This window comes from Acipenser ruthenus, chromosome 8 (assembly GCF_902713425.1).
Source record: "Acipenser ruthenus chromosome 8, fAciRut3.2 maternal haplotype, whole genome shotgun sequence".
NCBI lineage: Eukaryota > Metazoa > Chordata > Actinopteri > Acipenseriformes > Acipenseridae > Acipenser > Acipenser ruthenus.
In genome coordinates, this window is record NC_081196.1 from 24,636,439 (window position 1) to 24,663,262 (window position 26,824).

The 26,824-nt window shown below is 41.3% G+C and overlaps 1 protein-coding gene across 3 annotated transcripts in view; it reads left to right on the forward strand.

The window, feature by feature from the left end:
• LOC117407398 (integrin-linked protein kinase) overlaps positions 1–24,800 on the forward strand; it is a 127,973-nt gene extending 103,173 nt beyond the window's left edge. For all 3 annotated transcript variants that reach the window (XM_034012376.3, XM_034012375.3, XM_034012377.3), the window contains 3 exons: positions 13,386–13,485; positions 21,697–21,827; positions 23,665–24,800. In XM_034012376.3, the coding sequence (XP_033868267.1) occupies positions 13,386–13,485; positions 21,697–21,827; positions 23,665–23,814 (381 nt within the window). In that variant the 3' untranslated portion in view covers positions 23,815–24,800. The remainder of the gene's footprint in view (positions 1–13,385; positions 13,486–21,696; positions 21,828–23,664) is intronic.
• The last annotated feature ends 2,024 nt before the right edge of the window (positions 24,801–26,824 follow it).

Below are 26,824 nucleotides of genomic sequence, written 5' to 3' on the forward strand. Positions count from 1 at the left end.
CCTTGCTGCCGATTAAAAAGCTCCAAAACAAACATGGTGATCCATGGTTTGCCAGGAGTACTTTAACCATTTGCAGTCAATTTATTAAGTGCGCGTCGGACGCGTCAGGTCCAATTTATTTTCACACGCGCAGTTAATTTTAGACGCGCTGTTTAAAAGTATTTTTTTTTCTACAGTCAAAAAGGTTTAAAAGGCCCTGCATGATATGGGTGGGGCGGGGCTGGAGATGCCTAGTGAGTGCTTTGTTGATCACTCACTAGGCATCTCCAGCCCCGCCTCACCCTTTCGTTCACTATAGCTTTCACATATGCTGAGAAATAAATAATAATAATAGTCGTACATACCGATCAATCATCTCCTGATCACTCGTTTTATCACCAAACGCCTCAATAATGCGATCCAAGTCATTATTTCATTACTATAACATCTGAAAAAAGCTCTGCAAATGTCCGTGATATTCTCTGAGCACTGATGCAGTACTGTCGCTCCCACTCGGCCATTGAATGGTTTTCTCGTCTTTTTCCGTAGAAAAAACGACTAAAAACCCGTTTTTGATGATGTCGGACAGGGTCCGACATAGGACCGCAAAGGGTTAAAAGATCACTATTTTTGGTGGCACGAAGGGTACAAACACCCCTGAAAATTCTTTTTTTTATACTATTGCTTCCTTGTAATATTGCGCTGTACTTTAATAGAGCCATAGATAGAGACAGTCCAAATCTGCAGAAAGCAGAATTCCTCAAACTGCAGAATTTATAGGCTCCCTCAGAATTCAGTCTTCCACAGGTTCACCATATTCTGCAGCTACATCGTCATTATAATTATCATAAACAGACTGCTAAAGTGAGATGAAATATAGAACTTAGTTGTTCGGTTCTAGTTTTGTTCAATTTACAGATCTGTTGTCTCCTTCAAAAAGTAGGAGTTAAGGCTTTGAAAATGTGGCTCAATAACAAGTCTCATGTGATGTGATGTTTTTGTTTGACAGTTCCTAAAGATTTTACTGGCAAAATGTTTGTTATATTAAACTGGATGTACTTAAAACCGATAAATTGTTTGATATGATTGTTTACTTGATATGCATTTTATAAGCCATTATTACTACAAATTGCATATTTTCCCACAGATTCGGACTGCCTCTAGTCATAGATCAATTTACACATATACATACTGTATGCAGTTTGCATGATGTTGAAAGACAATTCTGTCAAAGCTGCCAATCACCTTCTGTCACAAGGGTTTTTTATTTGGCTTCCAAGCCAAAGGCTGGGAAGCCTATTGTTATTGCTGTGTTTATTATTGTTAGGCTTCAAAGCCAAAGGCTGGGGAAGCCTGTTTTTATTGCTGTGTTTATTATTATCAGGCTTCCAAGCCGTAGGCTGGGGAAGCCTATTGTTTTTGTTAGGATTATTATTATTATTATTATTATTATTATTATTATTATTATTATTATTATTATTATTATTATTATTATTATTTTATTTTTATTTATTTTTTCTGCCAAAACATGCTCAAAAACTCACGAAATTCGGTACACTGGTAGATGCCTATGGGGGATAGTCGGTGATATTCAGCAAATTTGCGCAAGTCACATGGTTCGGCAGCCATATTGGATTTTGCAGAATTTGTTAAAACACCGCTTACTGCAGAGTTCTGAAAATTGCTATACATGTTGAGGGATAATGACATAAAATTACCATAAAAATGTAAAATCATCAAAATTCAAACATCTTCTCTGAAACCACTTATCCGTTTGAAACAAAAATTGGAATAAAACATCTCAGTATGGTCATCTGTTACGCTTGTTCAAGGGAAGTTGCTACTGTGAAAATCATGACGTCCACGCTGCATGACATCAACATACGCAACTGGCTATAAAACTGCGTATAACTTCTTATCGGCTGCACCAAAATGCACAAAATTTGACACAGATGTTGAGGAGTATGTGATGTTGTGTCGTGGTCAATATGGCGGCCTTTGGTCACATGGTGTGGCAGCCATCTTGGATTTAATGAAAATTTTGGGCAATTTTCAAAAGTCTTCTCATATTTGTGCCAATATTGACAGTTAGCACAGTTGTGATGATAACGTTTCATCTATAATAAACAATGCGCTTAAATTTCACGATAACTGCTTGGATGGAAGCCTTTATAGTTGCAGCAACTCTAGTTCTTTTTATTTATTTTTTTATTTTTTTATCACAAACTCATGTCTAGACTTCTGCTCCTTATGATCAAAGTACTTCATTTTTAGTTAAAAACTCCTCAGGAAAATTGCAAATCACGCAAATGTACTGTATACTTAGCGTTCCACATTTTTGGTTTTTCTTAATACGTTTTTCTCAGAAATGTTATTTTACATATATTAGAGTAGGGATAAAATTGGTAAAAATGTGTTTTTAATTGAAATATCGGGAAAACTAGGGGAAACGTCTCAGTATATACACTTTACATGTGGAATATGTAATATATGGTTTGTGATTAAGTTTAATGTCCCTGACATGCTGATAGGACAGCAGTGTGGGGTAGTGGTTAGGGCTCCAGACTCTTGACCAGAGGGTTGTGGGTTCAATCCCAGGTGGGGACACTGCTGCTGTACCCTTGAGCAAGGTACTTTACCTAGATTGCTCCAGTAAAAACCCAACTGTATAAATGGGTAATTGTATGTAAAAATAATGTGATATCTTGTAACAATTGTAAGTCGCCCTGGATAAGGGTGTCTGCTAATAAATAAATAATAATAATAATAATAATAATAATAATAATAATGTATGATGAAGAATCTGTGCAAGTCGAGGCCACATTTTCCCCAAGTTAGCTGGTACTTTGCGAACGTTTGGGCAGTCACTATGCTGGCAGAGCTAGTATCTGCAAAAGGTATGAATGCAACATCAGCATAAAACAAGCTAGTTTTTTTCACCTTGAAATCATAAAAAGAAAAGAATTGACAGAACTGGACGGTCCAATGTTTATTGCAGTGGCCCAGGAGGATCTGGTTCTTGGCACTGGCACAGCTCCTGTACGGTCAGCTGTGGGAGCTGCCAGCCTGTCAAGACCTGCTGTATCAGACACGGGGCACTCTGTGGCATCCAGACCCAGCAGGCCTGCAGGTCTGGATCTGGCCCCTGAGCTGAGACATTTGAGTCACCTCAGGTCATCTGACACGGTCATTGTCACTCTTCAGCATGCCAGGGCAGCGTCTATGCACTCCCAGTACTTGGTGTCAGTTGCATGCACTGGACCCCACGTCATGCCCCATGGCAGATAAACTGCAATTTTTGTTGGACTTTTTAATGAAGGGAAATCTCCCTCCACACTTAAGGTCTACCTGGCAGCTGTATGGGCGTGCTATATCAAAATTGACTCCCCAGGACCACACTTCCTGGCGGGATAGTTTTATGAAGGGTGCTCAGAGATTTAGATCCCCTACTGGCTCAGTGTAGTGCAGGATGCTCTTACAAGACCACCATTCGAACCCCTACATTCAGCAGAGCTGAAATTCCTGTCTTTAAAGACAGCTTGCTCTTGGAGAGATTTTGGCAGGATGGCCACTCCTGGTAAGATTCACTACTGTCCCAAACTTTCTCCATTTGGACAATATGGCTCTGACTGTGGTTCAGTGGAGCCCCAGAGCCTTAGAAATGGCTTTGTAACCCTTTCCAGACTGATAGGCATCAACAACTTTTTTCCGGAGGTCTTCAGGAATTTCTTTTGTTCGTGGCATGATGTGCCTCTAGAACCTGTGTGCTGACAACTTCATTCTGATGGTAAGAGCCAAAGTTAGTCAGATTTATATTGGGCAGGGCTGGTCCAAATCAGGCCTGGTTGTTAACCAAAGTACTCAAACAGCTGACCCTAATTATCCCTTTAATTGGGTTGAGTTAACTAGTGGGGGGCAATAACTTTTTCACACCTGAAGATAGCATGTTTGATTACCTTGCACACCAAAAAAATGAAAGAAGCACCAAACTTTGGTGTCATTTTTTCTCCCTCTATATACTACTACAACCCACAAAAAAATCTGATCAAATACAATGTGCAAAAATGCAGAAAATCAGACAGGGGGAAATACTTTTTCACTGCACTGTATATACAGTCCCCTAGAAATTATTAGCACCCTTAATAAAGATGATATTCAAAGTGAAGTGGGACTGGTGGGGTTTCCATTTCAACCATAGGTCGAGTATTGCATGGTGAAGGTCTCAAGGACTGCATGTCACAAGGACAATCACTTAAAGTTTGCAAAACAGCATTTGAATGATGGATATGAGTTCTGGTCAAAGGTTTTGTGGAGTGATGAAACAAAAATTGAGCTATTTGGTCACGCTGATAGTTGTTACGTTTGGCGAAAGTCTGGCAGACAAAGAAAAGAACACCATACCTACTGTCAAGCATGGAGGTGGTAATATCCTAATATTTTTCTCTAATGGCACAGGACATTTTGTTCCAGTAAATGATAAAATGGATTCCAAAGCATACCTAAAGACATTGGCCATTCAACTGAAACCCATTACTACAGACCTTGGTTTAAAGTGCAACTGGACATTCCAACACGACAACGATCCAAAGCACACATCAAAATCTACTTCAGAATGGTTAAAGAAGAATAAAATCAAGGTTCTGGAATGGCCTGGTCAAAGCCCCAATCTAAATCTGATTTAGAATCTTTGGTATGAGTTGAAGAAGGCTGTGCACAAGAGAAGTCCTCGAATTTACTGGAACAATTTTGTGTTGAAGAATGGTCAAAGATCACTAAAGAATCATGACAAAAGCTAATTGACAAATATCCTAATCGTTTAAAAGAGGTTAATATTGCTAAAGATGCCTCAACTAGCTATTAATTTAATTTTCCTTGTCAAGGTAATTGCTGAAATAAATAATTGTAAATAATCTATTTCTTGTAACTTTTGTTTTTTCCCTCATCCACAAACGATTTTTCCTATAATTCTTTGTTTGAGAAATTTTTAGAAATTATAAATTTCCATTTACAATATGTGTGTGTGTATGTATATGTATATGTATATATATATATATATATATATATATATATATATATATATATATATATATATATATATATATAATATAATTGTTGAGCCCGATGTCCTTGATTATAAGTCCAGATATCCGCTGACGGGTTTTTTTGACGGTTTTTTATCCATAGGTTGCTTTATCCAGCGATTACAGAATCCATAGGTTTCTTAGTTAGCACATATAATACTAACATGTAAAAAAAGAAAACAACTCTTACTGGTAAAAATGCAAAAACAACAAAGAAAAACAAACAGGAGGGAAAATAAACAAACCCAATCAGGAGCACAGGTGCAGAGGCAGAGTGAAGTCACAAAATAGGAACGCCCCCGACTAGACAGATGTGTGTTTTTATACTGTCCCCCTTTTAAAGGTGTATACCCACTTTTTATTGAACAAGTATGTGACCAATTTGAGATAGATAGATAGTTATAATTTCAGATTAAGGTGTCTGGCTAGACTAACTGTAATCAGTTAAGTCGCAGATGAGGAGTTTCTTACCCCATTATATGTGGTAGGAGTCGCACGCTTAGTCCGTTGTCTTTGTGGTAAGGAAAAGCTTAATCACGAGCCCGGGAGGTTACACGAGTGGCATTCCACAAGGCAAGCTCTCAGAACAACAGTTTGCAATGTTACTTATACCTCATTATGGTTGCACAATTAGTACCGCTTATTGGTTAAAGTTTGCAGCATAGGTGTGTGAGTCCATTTGTCACTTAGTGATTGGTGCTGCTTCTGCCACAGGGGCTGTCTAAGATGAACTTTCTGGAAGTTTCTGTACTTGGCTCTGGGGTAGTTCTCCCTCTGTCCTTGCATGCAGCTTATCAGGTATGCAGCTTATCGGGTACACAGCCCACGGTTGGTTTCAGCTCCTGGTATTCTTCACATCACATGTTATCTGGTGGCTGCAGCTGGTGTAATGTCTATATACACACCCTGGTTAGTCGTTAGTTTGTTAAGCTTATAATCCCTACTTCAGTCCCTCCTGTTATTCCTCCAAAAGGTTTCAACCATATTTGGGGGAATAAAACTTCTTACGGTCGAGGGTCGGGCCCGAATGCTGGACCTGAGTTACAGCCCTAATGGGCGAGTGCAGGGGGGGGGTAACTACAAAACATCTCAAAAACTTCAATACCTTATGTCGAAAATACAGCAGGATTACTTTAAGCTCTTCATGGGAATACATGAGGCCATTTACTTACTAGTTCCTTTACTTCTGCAAAGCGTACAAACTTAAATTTCGACTCAGGTCCCTCCTGTCGATGGTCCATCCCATGGGAGGAGTGAAGCGACGGGCTGTGAGTTCCCAGGGCCCTGGACAGATTCTGGCAGCACGGCAACATGAGCACAGAAGCGGGTAAAAACTACAAGTTACATTGGTGCTCCTCCCAGGGTGGGCAGCCAAGGTCAGGACATCTGAAGTTGGTTTGTTGTCCCGGGACGTGCCTGAATCGACAAGGAGATAACACACACATATATACAAGTTAGTTAACAACAACCTTCCCCTGCAAGTGGTTCCTGTGCCCGACTGGTCCAGTACAAAATTCGTAATGTTCTAAGCTTAGAGCGGTGTTTCTTATATAGCACTAGTACCAACAGGAACGTATTGACACCCCCACATTATTTGACAGAACACCACCCAAATCCACCCCCAACTGACCCCTGCCCCAGTCACTCCTCGTCAGTAAATCGAGCTCTTGACTACCACGCCTGGACTTCCTCTGTTTGATACCCTTGGTCTGCTTGCTGAAGTGTGTCGGTGATGTGGGTGTACTGCATTTGGGCATGGTGTATGTGGTGTTTGTCTTCCGCCACCATTTTCTTTATTTCTTCCTCTAATGCTGTCAGCCCCTGAATCAGTTCATCGTTGCCGTGGTGCCACGAAGGGTCCCAGGTCAGATTACGTCGGAGGGAGGGGTATGCGGTAGAGGTGGCGCCCCCCAACGGTGAGTATGGCACGACGGGGCACTTCCATGCACACTGATGGTGCGACAGAGGGGCAAACCTTCCCGTTGATCTCTATTGAGTTATTGGGCCTTGCAATACACCACATTGTTTCATTCATTTGTAACAGTTCAGTGTGCCAGGGTTGATCGGTGAGGCTGGCCATGGAGTCAGTGGAACAGGTGCATAGCACCTCCTGGTCTGAGTGGGTGCAACAATCCTGGGTGTACAACGTTCCCTGGGTACCAGTGCTAGTATATGCCACTCCTACTATCCGGGTAACATGCCCGGCTCTAACAATAGGCAATGAGGTGACCATCCTCGCTTTATCGGGCTGGAGAATTCCCAGTGGGGCTAACAGGTCGAATTGAATGCTAGTCCCAGTGTGGACCGATGCGCCCGCATAGATTCTCTATGTCCCCACACCCATGGGGGAGAAGTGGATAACTCAGGTGCTATTGATTCGAGCAGTAGTGGGTGTATTCGTTGTGATAATAGATTGGACACTCTTCCCTGGAGTTTTAAGGCTAACACTTGCCCCGCCCTCCAGCAATTTTGTTGTTATTAATGGTATGCCCCATCTGCTGTCCACTGGTCTGAGCTCAGTCGGAACCCAGCCGGTGTAATTGTGGCTTTCGGTAGGTTCCCATGGCTGTGGCCCCTGCCCTTTGTACTCCCAGGTAAAGATCACTATCGTTGTTTGAGTATTGGTGTTGTCGTTACAATGGCAAAGTAATTGTGATGGAAATTTTATAACCCCTAGAAATTTGTAACTTCCTGGTTCTATGTGGTCAGCTCTATGTGTGTCACTCTCAATAATGGTACGTAGGCTGCTTGAGTTGTACCTTACCCTTATTATTGTATCATTAATTCGTTCTACATCACCGCGGACAGGTTGACAACTGTTCCCAGGTTGTTACCTGGAGTTGGGTTGTCTGCCGTTTCACTTATGCAAGACCAATCCTCCTCCCACATGCTACCGTAGAACCTTTTCACTTGGGGTACCTGGCACCAGTGTTGCACCGGGCAGGAGCTAGTGATTTTAGATGTGTACCTCATTGTGCTCGCGGTGTATGTGGTGGTCAGTGTATGTGTTCAATTTAGTTTGAAGGCGTTGTACTGCCCTGTTATGTCCTAAGGTTAGTTGTAAGGGAATGATTGGCCATACTTCCCTTGAGACGTTCTTTGGACGGCAGAAGCTGAGCGGTTGCTGGGTTATGCAGTTAAAGCGAAGCACTCCAGGAGGTGGAGGGTTAGTTTGCCAATGCCAGTCCATCTCCTCACACGGGAGGCCTCCGCAGGCCCCGCTCATCCACAGGAGCAACAGTATCCTCCCGAGATGCATTCCTCCGTGCAGCTCACACATCATTGACGGCCTGGTTGAGAAAGGAGAAGGGGCCAGAACAGAAGTAGTTAATATCTCGTCCTCGGGCCTTCCTGTGAACACAAGAAACAGAAGTAGTTGCAGTTAGATATGTTTTACTTGATACCAGTGTTTCCACTGACTACCAGTGACCCCTTCCAGTTTCACGCTCGTATCGGTAGTAAGCAACACCTGGTAAGGCCCATGCCATTTGTCTCGCAGGCCAGAATGGAGCCCTACCTCCCTGACCATTCCAGGCCAAAGCCAATCTCTCTTTAATGTGTTAATCAAACCATCCCTCCCCACAAGAGGACCCATGGTACAGCTCCAATAGTGAGTGTAGTATGCTCTCAGGGGCCATTACCTGTCCAGTGGAGGGGATCCGCCAGATCCCGTCCTCCTGCCGGGCTCCTACCTGCTGCCATTTAGTTATTTCAGCTGTCTCACTCTGAGCGTGTAATTGCCAGATATCCACCACGTCCGGGCTTGCTGTGAAGATAGGGGCATAGGGCTTTGGCACCGGCTGCCGGGCCTCTGCCTTGGCTGCCTCATCTGCCCTCCTGTTGTTACACACCCACGCCTTTCCCAGCTACCTGAATAATCGTGCACCACCCCAAAAGCATATCGACTACACTATGTAGCACAATTTTTGTTCCTGGGTAGTAAGTGTTATTTCCTAATTGCTTATGCCTCAAAAGTATAGAAAATGGCTATTCCCCACAAACTTTGCTTTTGTGACCAGGACAGTGATATTTTGAAATTTACCTATTTCCAATGAGAAAACGGGCGAATTTGTGTCTTTTCGTTCACATAAAGTCAGAAAAAAACAACATATGAATCCAAATTAACATGTATTTATACGAAAGTAATACAAAAATGACTACAAAAGATTTAGAAGTGAGTAGTTTTTCGAGATTCACGATTATACTGTAAATCACTTTCACGAATCAGCCCCCAAATGTAGTCTTCCATCATGTTCTCGTTATACTGTTCTTGGTAGCGGCGTTCAAAGTCCAGTATATCCTGGTGGAAGCGCTCGCCTTGCTCCTCCGAGTACGCTCCCATGTTCTCCTTGAATTTATCAAGATGAGCATCAAGGATATGGACTTTGAGGGACATCCTACAGCCCATTGTGCCGTAGTTCTTCACCAGAGTCTCAACCAGCTCCACATAGTTTTCGGCCTTGTGATTGCCTAGGAAGCCCCGAACAACTGCGACAAAGCTGTTCCAAGCCGCTTTCTCCTTACTAGTGAGCTTCTTGTTGAATTCATTGCACTCCAGGATCTTCTTTATCTGTGGTCCGACAAAGACACCGGCTTTGACCTTTGCCTCAGGCAGCTTAGGGAAGAAGTCTTGAAGGTACTTGAAGGCTGCCGACTCCTTATCTAGAGCTCTGACAAATTGTTTCATAAGGCCCAATTTGATGTGCAGTGGTGGCATCAGCACCTTCCGGGGGTCCACCAGTGGCTCCCACTTGACGTTGTTCCTCCCCACAGAGAACTCGGTCTGCTGTGGCCGGTCCCGCCTGTGGTAGTGCGCCTTGGTGTCCCTGCTGTCCCAAAGGCAAAGATAGCAGGGAAACTTGGTAAAACCACCTTGGAGACCCATCAGGAATGCCACCATTTTGAAGTCTCCTATGACCTCCCAGCCGTACTCCTCATACTTCAAGGCGTCCAGCAAGGTCCTGATGCTGTTGTAATCCTCTTTGAGGTGCACCGAGTGAGCCAGGGGAAGAGACGGGTACTTGTTACCATTATGGAGCAGCACGGCTTTGAGGCTCCTGGATGAGCTGTCAATGAAGAGGCGCCACTCATTCTGGTTACAGGCGATTCCGATTGCCTCGAACAGACTGGTCACATTGATGCCATATCAGAAAAATGCAGATATGTATCCACTTAGGCAGCTGGAACTAAACTGAACTGGTGGGCTTAAGGCCCCTGTATTTATACTACTATTTATATTACTGGAAAGTTCTAGAAAGTTCTAGAAGTTACTCCAAGTTTACTCAGCACTGAATCTATCTGGAATGTTCTGGAAAATAAGTAAATTTCAAAATATCACTGTCCTGGTCACAAAAGCAAAGTTTGTGGGGAATCATAGCCATTTTCTATACTTTTTGAGGCATAAGCAATTAGGAAATAACACTTACTACCCAGGAACCAAAAAAAAAAAAAAAATTTGTTACACGGTGCTGTCGATGTATATGGTCAAGCTTGAGTTAGCGCCATACATACAGACCTGAGTTAACGCGTGTAGCTCCGCTACCTGGGCGGACAGGTGTCCGGGGAGGGGCCCTGAGGCTACCACTTCATCTGACATCACTATAGCCCACTGTGATTTATTTTATAGCACTTTACTGTTCCTTACCCACTCAGCTAATAAATTAACTACCCGGCAATTGAAACTAATCCACCATTTGTCTTGTCTGTCTGTGCGTGTAGGAGAGGGGACCTGAGACGGAACAAAAATAAATGGTAATCCTAGTACTTGTTGCTGCTGCTGTGATGATGATGTCGTTAGGAATAGTGTTTATCGATGTTCCCACCACTGCACGCACTGGCGTTTTGTGTTTGTTTTTATTGTTGGATTTTTACTGTGATTTTAAACGAAACCCCTGTTTAATTGTTTTTTTTTGTACAAAGCACTTATGTGCTATGGTAATGATCTGCTGGTAATTCTTAATTCTGTGCAATAAAACAATATTTTAATTGACAACAACTGTGTCCTGGTTACTCTTCCCTGATTTGCCCTCCAAAAAAATAACTTTAATTCTGAGGGTGCAATTCCCTCAGTGGCGTAGTCAGAGCTACCTTGCAGGTGTTACACGTATGCATTCTCTGCGGTCACTTGCCATGTCTCTTTCCTTGCCATATCAGGTGACCCAAGTATGTGACCTGTGGTTGCCTGATTTGAGCCTTCTTGGGGCTGGCTTTGAGCCCACTTTGTTCTAAAACATTTAGTACTCTAGCTAACACTAGCGCATGCTGTCTTGCGCAGGCTGATGCTATGAGCAGATCATCCACATATTGCACATATTGTGCCACTGCTTTTGCCATTATGTGGTAGTCATTTCCAGGTCAGCTGCCTGTCACCAAATGTAAATGCAAATCGATCGTGTGACTCTGGGTCCAGAGGCAGACTCCAGAATCCATTGGTGATATCTAACACGCTGAACACTTTATGCACGGGACGGAGGCAAGTGAGTATAGTGCTGGGACTCGCTACGATTGGAACGGCTTTCGGTGCAGTTTTGTTCAGTGCTGTGTAATCAATTGTAAGGCACCAGGTGCCATCTGGCTTGCGGACTGGCCACACGGGGGAGTTGGTGGTTGAACGGCACTCAGTTAGTGTCTCCTGCTGCAATAAATCATGTATTATCTCTTTCAGTGCATCTAATGCTTCGGGTTTGAACGGCTATTGCCTGTGTGGTTTATGGAGGGGTCCTGTGACCATTATAGGTTCCCCCCTGTACTAATCAGCAGTCGTTTTTGTGTGTAGACCATACGTTGGGGAACATGCAACATATGTGACCGTACAGCCCCTCTTGTTTCCAGTTGCGGTTGAATGTTTGTGCCGGGGGCTGTATGGTGGCGCAGTGTGCTGTTGACGTGCTGTGCGATCCTTTGTGGCCATTGGGTCGGTGCCACTCAATGCGGTTGTTAGCTGCATTAACTACTGCGCCTAGTTCCTGTACGGGGGAGGGGGGCGCTTGCAAGCGATCCCCCATACATGCCACTCTCATATTTACTTGCTTCGTAATCAATATAATCCCAGTTAGGATCGTCTTCACTCGACTCAAGTGCGTTAACTGCGCCAATTAAACGTGCACATTTTAGTCCCACTCGTCTTTTTTTTTTTTTTTTTTTTTTTTTACCTTGTAACTTCCACTATTTCTTTTTCTAGCGACTTAACCTGACCCTCTAAACGCTGTACTTTGCATTTTATCTGTCACTTCCATCTGCATGTTTTTATATTTGATCTCAGCCTTTTCTTATATTAATTTATTACAATAATGGTCCCCTTATCAGTTTTATTGTCCTTTTGTATTTTCCCAAACTGACCTCCAAGGGCTGGTCAGGAGACCAGCCCTCTTTTTCCATTTTAGTTTTAACTTTCTCTAATTTTGCCAATATGTACCCTGAGACTGACCAAGTCTCTCTTCCTTATTCAATTGACATGTACAATTGCAAACGGCGATCGATCAATACAGATTCAATCAGACAAACAAGTTCCGACCACATAGAACAAAAATGGAAACCCTGTTTCACATTTCCCTTGACACTCTTACGAGTGCCGATCCTTGTGGTCTCTTTCACCCACGAATGGAGAGCTCCCCTTAGCATCCCAATCCCGTCAGGCACCGATACCAATCTGTCTAGACAATAACAACAACAACACCCTACTGACACAAATGCAACGCCGGTGGATTCCCCCTTTTAACAATAGTTCTTAGGTATTCCACAATCCACCGAGTAACCAATGAGCAGACAGAGGGCAAATAACAAAGGTACTTACCGTCTCTCTAGTCATCTGTCACTTTCACCACGGAACCTTGGATCGGGGAATACCCTGCTCGCAGCGCCAGGTGATGTAGGGGAAATAAATTCACACCAGTCCGTTGAGGTTACACGAGTGGCATGCCACAGTTTGCAACGTTACTTATACCTCATTATGATTGTACAATTAGTACCACTTATTGGTTAAAGTTTGCCGCATAGGTGTGTGAGTCCATTTGTAACTTGGTGATTGGTGCTGCTTCTGCCGCAGGGGCTGCCTAAGACAAACTTTCTGGAAGTTTCTGTACTTGGCTCTGGGGTAGTTCTCCCTCTGTCCTTGCATGCAGCTTATCAGGTACACAGTCCACGGTTGGTTTCGGCTCCTGGTATTCTTCACATCACATGTTATCTGGTGGCTACAGCTGGTGTAATGTCTATATACACACCCTGGTTAGTTGTTAGTTTGTTAAGTTTATAATCCCTACTTCACAGGGTTATGATAATAACCTAACATAGTCTTTGTTTGTAAAATGATGTCTCTTTGTCCCCCAGATTGATGAGGATATGACTGCTAGGATCAGCATGGCAGATGTTAAGTTTTCATTCCAGTGCCCTGGGAGAATGTATTCTCCAGCCTGGATCGCCCCAGAAGGTACGGCTATTATTTCTTGATGTCAACTACTTTTAATTCATTTTGTATATTGAATTTAACTCTGTAATAAAATATATGAAATATTTACAAATTATATTCTAATTTATTCATATGTTTACAAAGCTAGCTATATTAATATAATATACTATATAATTAATATTAATTGTTTTGTTACACACGACACAGGAGATCGATGAAACATCAGCAAATTTTATAAACCAGTGGAGATGAACAAACTGCTGCTGAAAAACAGTTTCTATGTAGGTCTACACAGCTTCCTTTATGTGTGTTTGCCATTGTGCCACATGGGCATGATCATTTTATCTTACAGGTTCCTCAGGGAGTTTCAAACTCAATATAGGGTCAATGGGTAAACAGGGCGATCGACCATGTAACAGGTAGAATGGAGAGTACCCTGTTTCATTGCGATTTTATATACATAGGTCATCTTCTTAAGGTGATCTGCCTAATTGAATTTCTGAATGAGCGTTCTTAACATTCCCAAGCGCATCCTATTAAAGCGCTCTACTTGCCCATTGCTTTGGGGGTGGTATGAGGTGGTACAGGACTTTACAGTTTTGCACAACTTTTATAACTGGTAGGACAGCTGATTTTCAAATTCTCTCCCCTGTCATTCTTTTTGGGATGCCGAATTTCTAGAATAAAATGAGGTTGGCGGCTGTTTTGCCAGACTTGTTTCGTGTAGGGTATGCCTGAGCAAACCCAGTGAACTGGTCCATTCGACCAAGATGTAACCCCCCCCCCCCAAAAAAAAAAATTCTCTAAATGAAGGAAATCAATTGAAATCAGCTTGAAAGGTTCTGTGGTGCTGATGAAAATCAAGGGTGCTGTTAAAGACCGACCTAGGCTGCTTTTGCTTAATACAGGGACAGACCCAGATCACATAATGCTCAATGTCCTTGCTCTTAAGGGGCCAACAGAAGCAGTCTTGAGTGAGGCTGAGGACACACTCTGCATTGAGATGCCCCATATCCTCATGTAATGCCTTGTACGCCTGTTGTCTATCTCAGGGAGAATTTTTTTGATACAGCATACCGTCTTGGTCAATGTTCAGCTTATCCCATTCATGCAACAAAGCCGCAACTGACTTAGCTTCCATTCCTGCCCACCCTCACCTGGGTTTTGGATCCCTTCGACTTCCACTACAAAACCCTTCTGACGATCAGATTCTCCAACTGAGTCCTGCACAGTTTCACGGCTGATCATGTTGACTGTGGAGTATCAGTCAGGGCGCTTTCCAGAGTGCAGGTGTTTGTGGTAAAGCTGTATTCCAGAGGCTTGTCTGAGCCTGTGGAGATCTGACAACAGCATGAATTGCATCTGGGGTGTTCCTGCTCTACATTCACTCATGTATTTTTCCATGTCGAGTGGAATGCGAGATACCACATCGACATCAATGTTACATTTGCCTGGCCGATATCTGATGTTAAAATTAAAGTCTGCGAACTCGGCTACCCACCCATGTCCCTTAGCATTTAACCTGGCTTAGGTGAGAACATAGGTTAAGGGATTGTTATCCATGTAGACTGTAAATGAGGGGGCATAATACATGCAATCTCAAAAGTGCTCAATAATAGCCTAATTCAGCACTAACAATTTCAGTTTGCCTGAAATGCAAATTGTAATTTTAAATAGGGCTGTTAGGGTTTAAACGTTTAAACGGTAAATGTGGATTAAAAATATTTTCGTTTAAAATTTATATTATACATTTAAACGCAACTTAACAGTAAAATATATTATCAAATTATTTTTGCATATTTTCTGCAAAGATATGTTTCCCTTTCTATGGTTTTCCAGAATTGAATCCAGAATTGAATCTTTTCAGCCTTGAACAAAGACGACGATCTGATTCAAACATTCAAAATCCTAAAAGGTATAGACAATGTCGAACCAGGAGACTTCTTTGACCTGAAAAAAGAAACAAGGACCAGGGGTCACAAATGGAGATGAGATAAAGGGGCATTCAGAACAGAAAATAGGAGGCACTTTTTTACACAGAGAATTGAGGGTCTGGAACCAACTCCCTAGTAATGTTGTTGAAGCTGACACCGTGGGTTCCTTCAAGAAGCTGCTTGATGAGATTCTGGGATCAATAAGCTACTAACAACCAAACGAGCAAGATGGGCTGAATGGCCTCCTCTCGTTTGTAAACTTTCTTATGTAATGAGGTAATGTATTAAAGTGCAACAAGGCTGCTACCCAGCGAATAGAGGGAATATGTATTTTTAAGGACACAGTAAAACTGTCATAATACAAAAAAACTAAATATTTAGGTCCACACACACACAAACAATGTTCCCACTCCTGCACAGACAAACTCAAACCCCATGTGGAGTTTTTTAAGAACAAGGATTTGAAAAATGGAATAAACACATGCACTTTAATAAAAATGCCTGCCGTTTTCTTTAGAAACTATTACTGAATTCTCTTGTGACACCGCAAGATTTTTTTTTTTAAATCTTCTGATAGGTTATAGGCTATATTGCCCGTCCGCTTTAAATTAGCACATTCCCGATATCAGCTCTCTGATTCCTATTCATTTGCGGTATAGTTTGTGTTGAATATTATTTTTTTTCAATACAATATAGGCCTATATATTTTTTTAAAATTTAAGGACAATGTTTTGTGCTGTACCAGACTCCCTAGTCTCCATCTATTTTTTTCTACATGTTTACAGTTAACACGTTTCATATTTTGTGTAAAAGAAAACGTTCTAAAAAAAAAAATCGAATTTTGTTTATTTAAGAGATTTGTGAAGATAGCTGTTTTTTGTTTTGATTTAGACTTTTTAGACTAAGGGATTAATTCATCAACATGTTGTTTTCTTTTGATATTTCGCTGTTTTGAATGTGTGCCAGTAATCACCAAAAATAAATCTGGGGGAAGGGAATTTAAGTGATTTCACATGCTGTCGAATGGGTGGAGGCAGATCAACGCTTATTCAATGTGTTGTGGGAGGGGGATGTTAAGAAATGTGTTCTACGTTACGTTGGGGTGTGTAAGTACACATGTATAAATACACATAAAGAATGTACTGTGAATACAATGTTTATTTGAACAAATTGCAAAAAAAAATGAATGCCCCCTCGTGATGCCGTTCAGTTGTAATGAGCGCCCTGAACAACATTGCAAGATCTTTCCACTCTTCCTCGGCTCAAGGCATGGATTTCCACTTCCTTTTCCAGGCTAATGCTATTGATTACAATGTCTGGCAGACGGTGGCACTGCATAGTACCTGGTACCGGCGTCCGGTAAAGGGGCAGGTATGGCAGCCAAAATGGGGTCCTGGGTGAAATGCACTGAGCTCTCTTGTACTGTCATGCCCAGGGTATGTAACATGCTCTTCTGGTACTGCTTCACACATCCGTGTACTCTCCAGTGGTTCATTGTCATAGTGACTCTGCATGCATAAAGTGTTCTTTCGCAACTTTGGTAACAGATCCGACAGCTTCGTGCAGATGTACAATTTGCCGCTTCAGGCTGTTAATGCTCCTCCTTTGTTTTTCGTTCTGCAGCACAAGCTTTTTCAGAATGGAGTTCTTTGCCGGGTGAGCAGGTACAATGTGGGTTTGCTGTTGCATAGGTGAAATGCAGACAGGCGGTTGCGGCGATGGGAGCTGTGCGATGACATTTGCCTGTGTACAAAAATAAAACGTATTTTAGTATAAGCAGTAGCACACACTTTCCAAATAGCACAATCTTGAAAGGGAATTTAATGTTTAAAATTGAGTTTACTTATTTTGGAGTTGAAGCAGCCCAATACAACCTGAGCACTACATTTAGCCTACATATTTTATTGTTTTTAGTATCTTTTAAAAATGTTGTACCACACAAGTATTAATGTGTTGTTTGTCTGTGTTCCAGGACCCCCTTGTTAATTAGCGTTTGGGCTCAATGGGTAAATTTCCTGGTAAAATAAATAAATAAATACAAAATGTGTAGCCTATAACATCGTACCTTTGGCTTATTGACAAGCTTCCTCTTTTTATCTGGATGGCAGCTTTCATTGTTACAAAGCTTCATTCTTTTCTTCATCTCGTAAAATAAAAATTACAAGATAGATTAACCCTTAGCGGTCCATTTATTCAGCGCGTGTCAGGCACATCAGGTCCAATTTATTTTCACACACACAGTTTATTTTAGACGTGCTGTTAAAAAGTATTTTTTTTCACAGTAAAACAGGTTTAAAAGGCACTGCATATCAACAGGACACTCAGTACTGCATCTCCAGCAAACTCCTCAATAATGCGATCCAGGTTGTTATTTTATTACTATAACATCTCAAAAAGCTATGCAAATGTCTGTGATATTCTTTGAGCGCTGGAATGCCGAAGCAGCTATCTTGTTTGTGTATGTCCATGTTATCTATGTAGTGTTGGGTCTATCAGTATTCATGAGATACGCCCACCTTTTATATATATATTTTTTTCGGCTTCTCTCGGCTCCTGTCGGTCTCACTCGGTCATTGAATGGTTTTCTCTGCTTTTTCCGGAGAAAAAAAACAATTAGAGACCTGTTTTTTGCGTTTTTTTGATGATGTCGGACAGGGTCCGACATTGGACCGGAAAAGGAAAATTGCGATGTCGGACCAGGTCTGACATAGGACCGCAAAGGGTTAATGAATTGTATACAACAATAAAATATAATTTGCGAGGGGGAAAAAAAAACGCTTACCACAAAGCTTCATAATTTTCACTTGAAAAGTTTCCTTCTCTCTTCCCTTTCGGAGAACCACGTTGCTACCCTGCTTCAATGTTGCAACAATATCTTCAGCCGCGATGATGTCAGTCTTCTCATACTGATGTCAGTGTGAGAAGAAAGACTAAAGGATTAATTCATCAACGTGTTATTTTCTTTTTATATTTAATCGTGTTCTTGTTTTTACCCTGAATATCTCTTTACAGTCTCAATTTTAGATAGAATATTAGTCAGCTAATGAGTCATAATGGAACGTTTAATGTGCAAATGTGAAAACACGTAAGATAATGCGTTTAAAAACATCAACACTTAGGCTACGGTATTTAACGTACTGAATGACACACTCGCCAAACGCTGGTTTGTATTTCAAATAAAAGCTCAACTGTCAACTTGAAAGTTTAATAACTTTGGATGTACACATGATAGAAGCAAACTGTAAACGGCGCAAGATCCCCAAATTATATCCAAATGATTATTATTAGTGGGGCTTGCAAAGCAAGAGTCCCCACTTTAAATCTTCAACATACTTCTTATTACATAAGAACATAATAAAGTTTACAAACGAGAGGAGGCCATTCAGCCCATCTTGCTCGTTTGGTTGTTAGTAGCTCCCAGAATCTCATCAAGCAGCTTCTTGAAGGATCAACAACATTACTGGGGAGTTGGTTCCAGACCCTCACAATTCTCTGTGTAAAAAAGTGCCTCCTATTTTCTGTTCTGAATGCCCCATTATCTAATCTCCATTTGTGACCCCTGGTCCTTGTTTCTTTTTTCAGGTCAAAAAAGTCCCCTGGGTTGACATTGACTATACCTTTTAGCATTTTGAATGTTTGAATCAGATCGCTGGGTAGTCTTCTTTGTTCAAGACTGAATAGATTCAATTCTTTTAGCCTGTCTGCATACGACATGCCTTTTAAACCCGGGATAATTCTGGTTGCTCTTCTTTGCACTCTTTCTAGAGCAGCAATATCCTTTTTGTAACAAAGTAACCAGAACTGAACACCATATTCTAGATGAGGTCTTACTAATGCATTGTAAAGTTTTAACATTACTTCCCTTGATTTAAATTCAACACTTTTCACAATATATCCGAGCATCTTGTTGGCCTTTTTTATAGCTTCCCCGCATTGTCTAGATGAAGACATTTCTGAGTCAACATAAACTCCTAGGTCTTTTTCATAGATTCCTTCTTCAATTTCAGTCTCCCAATGATATTTATAATGCATATTTTTATTGCCTGCATGCAGTACCTTACACTTTTCTCTATTAAATGTAATTTCCCATGTGTCTGCCCAGTTCTGAATGCTATCTAGATCATTTTGAATGACCTTTGCTGCTGCAACAGTGTTTGCCACTCCTCCTATTTTTGTGTCGTCTGCAAATTTAACAAGTTAAGGGCATGCCCTCTGAAAAGAAAAACAATGTATTATTATTATTATTATTATTATTATTATTATTATTATTATTAGTGTAATGCTTTATTTATTGACTGATGTATTTGTAAATATACAGCTATGGACAGAAGTTTTGCATCACGTAGAATTTTGGTATTGAGACTAATAAAATGTATATATATTATACCCCTTTTGTTGCCTTATAGCCTGGAATTAAAATGCATTAAATAGTTTTTTTTTCATTTATCTACACATCCTACCTCACAACTTCCCAGTGAAAAAAATATTCTAGAAATTTGTAGAAAATTAATTTAAAAATAGAAACTGAAATAGCTTGGTTGGATAAGTGTCCACCCCCCTTGTAATAGCAATCCTAAATTAGCTCAGATGTAACCAATCGCCTTCAAAATCACACACCAAGTTAAGTGGCCCCCGCCTGTGTTAAATTGTAGTGATTCACATGATTTCAGGATGCATTCAGCAGTTCCTGTAGGTTCCCTCTGCTGGGTAGTGCATTTCAAAGCAAAGACTCAACCATGAACACCAAGGTGCTTTCAAAAGAACTCTGGGACAGATTTATTGAAAGGCACAGATCAGGGGATGGGTATAAAAAAATATCAAAGGCCTTGAATATCCCTTGGAGCACTGTCAAGACGATTATTAAGAAGTGGAAGGTGTATGGCACCACCAAGACCCTGCCTCGAACAGTCCGTCCCTCCAAACTGGATGACCGAGCAAGAAGGAGACTGATCAGAGAGGCCACCAAGAGGCCAATGGCAACTTTGCAAGAGCTACAGGCTTTTATGGCCAAGACTGGTAAAAGTGTGCATGTGACAACAATATCCCAAGCACTCCACAAATCTGGCCTGTATGGTAGGGTGGCAAGAAAGCCCACTTTGAATCCTGTTTGAAGTATGTAAAAAAACACTCGGGAGATTCTGTAGCCATGTGGCAAAAAGTTTTGTGGTCTGAAGAAACTAAAATGGAACTTTTTTGCCTAAATGCAAAGCGTTGTTTGGCGCAAACCCAACACAGCACATCACCCAAAGAACACCATCCCTACTGTGAAGCATGGTGGTGGCAGCATCATGTTATGGGGATGTTTCTCATCGGCAGGGACTGGGGCACTTGTCAGGATAGAAGGGAAAATGAATGGAGCAAAGTACAGAGAAGTCCTTGAGGAAAACCTGCTGGTCTCTGCAAGAAAGCTGAAACTGGGACAGAAGTTCACCTTTCAGCATGACAATGACCCAAAGCACACAGCCAAAGCTACACTGGAGTGGCTAAGGAACAAAAAGGTAAATGTCCTTGAGTGGCCCAGTCAGAGCCCCAACCTAAATCCAATTGAAAATTTGTGGCATGACTTGAAGATTGCTGTCCATCAACGCTCCCCAAGGAACTTGACAAAGCTTGAACAGTTTTGTAAAAAAGAATGGTCAAATATTGCCAGATCTAGGTGTGCAAAGTTGGTAGCGACCTATCCCAACAGACTCACAGCTGTAATTGCTGCCAAAGGTGCTAACACCAAGTATTAACTCAGGGGGGTGGAGACTTATCCAATTATGATCTTTCAGTTTTGTATTTTTAATATATAATTTTTTTTCTCAATAAAAACTTTTTTTCCCTTAACAGTGTGGAGTATGGTGTGTAGATAAGTGGAAAAAAATCCTCATTTAAATGCATGAAACTCTGAGGCACTGACACAACAAAAAGTGAAAAAAGTTCAAGGGGGTGTAGACTTTCTATAGGCACTGTGTATGTGTGATATTATATATCATATTTATAATTTAACATCATGTAATCAAAGAAACTACAAAATGATATTGCAAAAGTCTGGAAGCCATAATAGTAGTACATTATTTCATGTTATATTTTGAAATGTATATGAAAGCTATATGCAATTCAATATGTTAACATAACATTATTTAGCAGGTTTCATTTGACTTTATGAAGCAAAATTAGTTAATTATATAGGGTGATGCAAAACTTTTGGCCATAGCTGTAGTAACATTGCTGTTTGTATTGGAGTGGGCTAAACTAACTTCCTGCCCCCCGATCCCTCTGAGTCTTTGTGTATTTTGCCCTCGTTCCTTGGCAGCTCTGCAGAAGAAGCCGGAGGATATTAACCGCCGCTCCGCTGACATGTGGAGCTTCGCGGTGCTGTTGTGGGAGCTGGTGACTCGCGAGGTTCCCTTTGCAGATTTGTCCAACATGGAGATTGGGATGAAGGTAGGTTGGGACTTCTGTACAGAATTGTCTGAAAGCATATGAGACCTGCGTCACACATGATGGCATTTTTACATTCAGTAGATCAAAAATATTTTGTGCAGGGGGCTCCCGAGTGGCGCATCCAGTAAAGTCGCTCTGTGTGGAGTGCAGGATGTGCTCTATAGTCTGGACGTCGCGAGTTCGAGTCCAGGCTATTCCTTTGCCGACCGAGGATGGGAGCTTCCAGGGGGCGGCGCTCAATTGGCCGTGGGCCGTCCGGGGGGGGGAGGGTTAGGTCGGCCAGGGTGTCCTCGGCTCACCGTGCACCCAGCGACCCCTGTAGTCTGGACGGGCGCCTGCGGGCTTGCCTGTAAGCTGCCCGAGAGCTGCGTTGTCCCCCGACGCTGTAGCTCTGAGGCGGCTGCACGGTGAGTTCGCAGTGTGTAAAGAAGCGGGCGGCTGATGGCACATGCTTTGGAGGAGAGCGTGTGTTCGTCTTCGCCCTCCCGAGTCAGCGCAGGGGTGGTAGAGGTGAGCTGAGCATAATAAAATAATTGGTGATTCCAAATTGGGAGAAAATAATAAAAAAATAATTGGCAACGACTACATTTATAAAAGAATATATATATATTTTGTACAGAGGGAATAAGATTTAATATTTTTATGTATTGGGATTAGAACTAGAATAAAACCTAACAAAACAAAAGATGGGCTTGCCAATGTTGTTAAAGGCTGAAAAGGGCCATCAGCTGCCAGGAGTGGACAGAGTTTTAACTGAATTATGTTTGGAAAAAATAAACACATTAATTACCGTACTGCAATGTGCTTATTTTTAATTTTACCTGATTCCTGCTTCCATCAGCATAAATTTAAAAATGACTACTGTATGTGATTGCAAAAATAATTACTGTGTTGTACACATGATGTAAGCTGTTTATTTATTTATTTTTTTTACAAATGTTGAACCTAACCTAAAACTTGTATACAGTATTTTCTCAAAAGTCGCACTTGGCCGAAATAAATAAGTTCAGATTTGGTGGGAATGACTTGGATTCACGATTTAAATTGTGTTTCATTCAGGATACTTGCATCCTATGGCAGTGCATTGATAGCGGTGCGAGAATGAGAAGGTGTGGGGTGTGAGGAGCAAGCTGCTGCTTTGGGACTGTGCTAGAAGTGACTGGAAAAAAAAAAGTAAATAGTGGGCTGTAGTGTAATGTACTGGAACTAGCTTTAAAAATAGACTTTTTCAGAGACTGTTAAAGTATAGAGAGCTCAGGACTGTGTTATTGCTGGGTGTTGATTTACCCGTCTCCACAGAGCTTCCACACAGAGTTCAGCAGCAGCGCTCCCTGATTAGGTCGACACCGCACTGCACAGCCAGCCTGTTGCGTAGACCCGTCCAGCAGATCACCAGCCTATTATGCAGATTCAAAGACGTAAAAACCCCGGGCTCGGTCGACACGTCGTTGGAAGGACAGACTGTGTTAAGGGCTGCAGTATATAGGGTTAAGCCAGGCCTAGATGGCAGGTTATGTTATTTGGTTTGGGCTGTAGTGTAATGTATGTGTGATCAACACTGTAACTGTATATGCAATAACTGGTAGCAATATTGTAAGTACTGTACATATTTTTTTCCCATTTGTATTTGTAATATAGTAGGTGACTTACTCCAATTCAGTGTTCCGTGCTGGTCTTCACATTTGCGGGTGCGACTCGAATTCAGGGGCGACTTAAAATAGGATTGCAAGTACATTTTAATGTAGCTTAAAATTGCTGTTAATCGACAACAATAGTAATTGTGTGCCTGTGTGACTTTGGGTTTGATCTCCACTTATTTGCTGTTTGTTGTTGTCAGGTTGCTCTTGAGGGTCTGAGGCCTACCATCCCCCCCGGCATCTCGCCCCACATTTGCAAGTTGATGAAGATCTGCATGAATGAGGACCCAGCCAAGCGGCCCAAATTCGATATGATCGTCCCCATTCTGGAGAAGATGCAGGACAAGTAACTGGCAGCATTGATAATCCCTGCGCAAACCACTGCTGCCTTAACTCACTACTGCACCCAATGCAAGCCACGATAACCTAGCTTCAGCCAGCAGCTCTGCCACACTTTTGTTGCTCTAAACATACCATTGTGCTAATATCTGTCGTGTTGGTTGTAATTCCAGTAATGAAACAGACGTTAAGTTATCCCCTACTCTAGCCCATTGTCTGGCTGGAATAACCTAGAAAACTAACTAACTGAAACCTGCCACTGAGCAATATAAGTTAAAAGGCTTACCATTATCTCTGTCAGAAGTGAGTACACAGTGGAACTGAATCAAGCCAACAGCCTAGCAACAGGGACAACTTATACCACTGCTGTCTTCCACCATCACTCAGATACAGTTACTGTGAACTGAAATAGCCCATACAGTGCCTGTACCCCCTGTATCAAGTCCTATGCCTGTCATTAATTCATGAATTTAAAATGGGCTCAGAGTACTCTGTATCTTGAATTGTCTGACACTTGTTCACTGTGATGGGCCATTCTAAAAATCAACATCAGTATTTTTGGAGATAGTGGGGGAGATCAAGACTTGAAGATGACGTCCAAACAAATTGAAAGAAAGTAATAAAGGTGCTGCTGCCTTTGTCCTCTGGTGCTCAGTTTGATATATGTAGTTAATATTGTTGGTTTTTTTTTTACACCCTGTTATTCTCCTATCTTCTTCCACTCATGTGTACCCTACCTGACCTGTCTGTCTGCTCCCTGCAGATGCAAAAGTGAATAAAGCATGTCTTATACAAATGTATGAATTTAAAATTTTAATTGCATTTCCATTGTAACCTTGAGGCCATGCAGTTTATTTACATTTCAGCTGCGTCTAGAAACTGATACCTACACAATATGTTGCCTTGTTTTTCTGCATCGCTGTGGAAGAGATCATTCTTGTTAATAAACTACTTTTTGGTTGCCTTATTAAACATTGCATATTGCTATATTGTAAAATAGTCTGGAATCTTTTTTTTTTTTTTTTTTAATATTTAGGATTACAGTGAAATAATGAAATGTTACTACCCTAGTTCTAGTCACTTGTCTTGGTCCAACCAAATAAATTATTAACTGAATTAAACATATATTCATTTACAGAACTTACTGTGTTCAGACTACAACATTTGACAATCTATTCTGATCTTACACTTTAGGAGGCAGTGTGGTCCAGTGGTTAAATTCCAGGGCTTATAACCAGAAGGTCACTGGTTCAAATTCCACCTCTGACTGACTCACTGTGTGACCCTGAGCAAGTCACTTAACCTCCTTGTGCTCCATCCTGCAGATGAGATGTTAAATCCGTGTCCTATTGTAAATGGCTCTGCATATAATTCACAGTTCACAGCCTACCTCTATAAAGAGCTTTGTGATGGTGGTCCACTATGAAAGGTGCTATATAATCTATATATTGAGAGGAATGGTAGTTTCTCCTACAAGTTAGAAAAACTTGTTTGAAACTACCGAGTCTCTATACAGCTCAAAGAGTTTAGCTGTTTTTACCATGTTGCAGCGGTAAAACTAAATCACTTGGAATTACCATCTGTACCAGTAACAAAAGTCTGAAACTTTCTTACCTCAAATGTGAAAAAAAGCGTACATACCACTTATACACAATGAGATATAAGTCGTCAAACTAAGGTAAAATTGTTATTTTCCTTATTCTTCCTCTTCCGTCTACTTTTTAAGGGTGTGTAGCGACTATTCAAACAGAAAAGCTAAATAACTGGACATCTACCAATCATGTGATTCCACATGTTGGTCAACGTCAAAACAAACCAGGGTATGCAAGCAGTTTGATATCCACGCCATTTATATTAAACACATTATTTATGTTTTAAAACAGCACATATCGCAGGAAAAAAAAACAAACATGGTTTGAACTTGCAACATGATGTTCTTGAGAGCACACGACCTTAGCCCACTGCACCATTGCGCAGTTGTTGAAATGCGTTCATTTTTTAAGCTTACATCCAAGCCTGACCAGCTTTCGCTGAAAACCTGAAGGTGCTGCTCGAGTAGAAATTTTCGATTTCCTGTTTGTTTGGTAGATACCATAGAATGGAATTGCACACAAGAGTGGCATGTAGCTTCCTTGTCTAAATCTCTGATCTCTGATAAATTGTAGTTCCTCGTTTAATTAAAAATAAATAAAGGAATAATTTATTTGGTAGAAATAAAGAAATGATTTAAACAAATGCATAGAGGAGTAAATACATTTAGAAATAAATATTTTTAAATAAATAAATGTAGAAATGAATACATGTTTATATTATAAATGTATAAATAAATTAATAAGTAGCAAGCTAGAAAACGACGTGTCATATTAATTGATTTGGCGGATGCGTTTATCCACAGCAATTGACATTTATATACCTATATAAAAAGAACAAGTTTCATGTAACAATATAGATATAGATATAGTGCATCAAAGGGGCTCCCGAGTGGCGCATCCATTAAAAGTGCTCCACGTGGAGTGCAGGATGCGTTCTATAGTCTGGACGTCGCAAGTTCAAGTCCAGGCTATTCCACAGCCGACCGTGGAAGGGAGTTGCCTGGGGGCGGCACACAATTGGCCGAGCGTCGCCCGGGGGGAGGGAGGCTTAGGTCGGCCAGTGTGTCCTCGGCTCACCGCGCACCAGCAATCCCTGTAGTCTGGCCTGGGACTTGCAGGCTTGCCTGTCGTCACACACTTCGGAGGACAGCGTGTGTTCGTGTTCGTCTTCGCCGCGCCTGAGTCAGCACAGGGGTGGTAGCAGTGAGCTGAATTTCAAAATAATAATTGGCCATTCCAAATTGGGAGTAAATAATAAAAATAATTGGCAACGACTAAATTTATTAAAAAAAATAATAATTTTAAAAAGTGCATCAAAAATTTTTTTAATGGTAGCTACTGAGTCAACATTTACATTGTAATTTAAAACAATCTTTTAAAATGTAACAAACAAGGGTAATTTAAATGTGTTGGCTGAAAAAAAGTAACA